Source organism: Opisthorchis viverrini (assembly GCF_000715545.1).
Source record: "Opisthorchis viverrini unplaced genomic scaffold opera_v5_403, whole genome shotgun sequence".
NCBI classification, from domain to species: domain Eukaryota; kingdom Metazoa; phylum Platyhelminthes; class Trematoda; order Opisthorchiida; family Opisthorchiidae; genus Opisthorchis; species Opisthorchis viverrini.
In genome coordinates this window covers 191,793-192,341 of record NW_008752060.1, presented here as the reverse complement: position 1 = coordinate 192,341, position 549 = coordinate 191,793, and the positions used below count along the sequence as shown (strand labels likewise).

At 49.0% G+C, this 549-nt stretch overlaps 1 protein-coding gene across 1 annotated transcript in view; it reads right to left on the bottom strand.

Annotated features, from left to right (window-relative positions):
* Positions 1-365: 365 nt before the first annotated feature.
* The window catches only part of T265_10748 (hypothetical protein), a gene marked incomplete at both ends in the record, with an annotated part of 8,736 nt that continues 8,552 nt past the window's right edge, over positions 366-549 (bottom strand). Inside the window, one exon of the mRNA XM_009177213.1 lies at positions 366-513. Within this exon, the coding sequence (XP_009175477.1) occupies positions 366-513 (148 nt within the window). The remainder of the gene's footprint in view (positions 514-549) is intronic.

Here is a 549-nt window from a genome sequence, read left to right as displayed (position 1 = left end):
TCCCGAATGCTCAAAAAGACTCGTACTAGGACAAGCGCTTTAGATCTGACTACAGCATGCCTCTCTATTGCTAAGGCATTCAGGGTCCCTTATTATCACAACTTAATTTTCGAAATTTATGAATCGACTACCTCTAATCGGGTGCGAAGCTAGAATATCCCCTGGCCCTGACCGCTTGACGAAGACCGCCTTCCCTCTGCCTGGAAGGAAGCGATTGTCGCGCCAATCTACGAAACTGGTGACCATCTATCGCCTGGCAGCTATAGGCCTATAAGCCTCACTAGCGTGCCGTGCAAGGTGATGGAACGCATTCTGAAGCAAGCTATCCTAGTTCACCTTACCTTCAGCTATCTGATATCTCCAGCTCAACACGCATTTCTCCCAAACCGCCCTTGTGTGGCAAACATGCTCGTGTTTATGGACAGCCTAACCCAAGCCAAGCGTGAGGGATTCATATTGGGTGCCATATTTTTCAACTTCTCAAAAGCATTTGATAGGGTCCCACACGTCCCGCTGCTCCACAAACTCGAGTCTTACGGGATTCAAGGG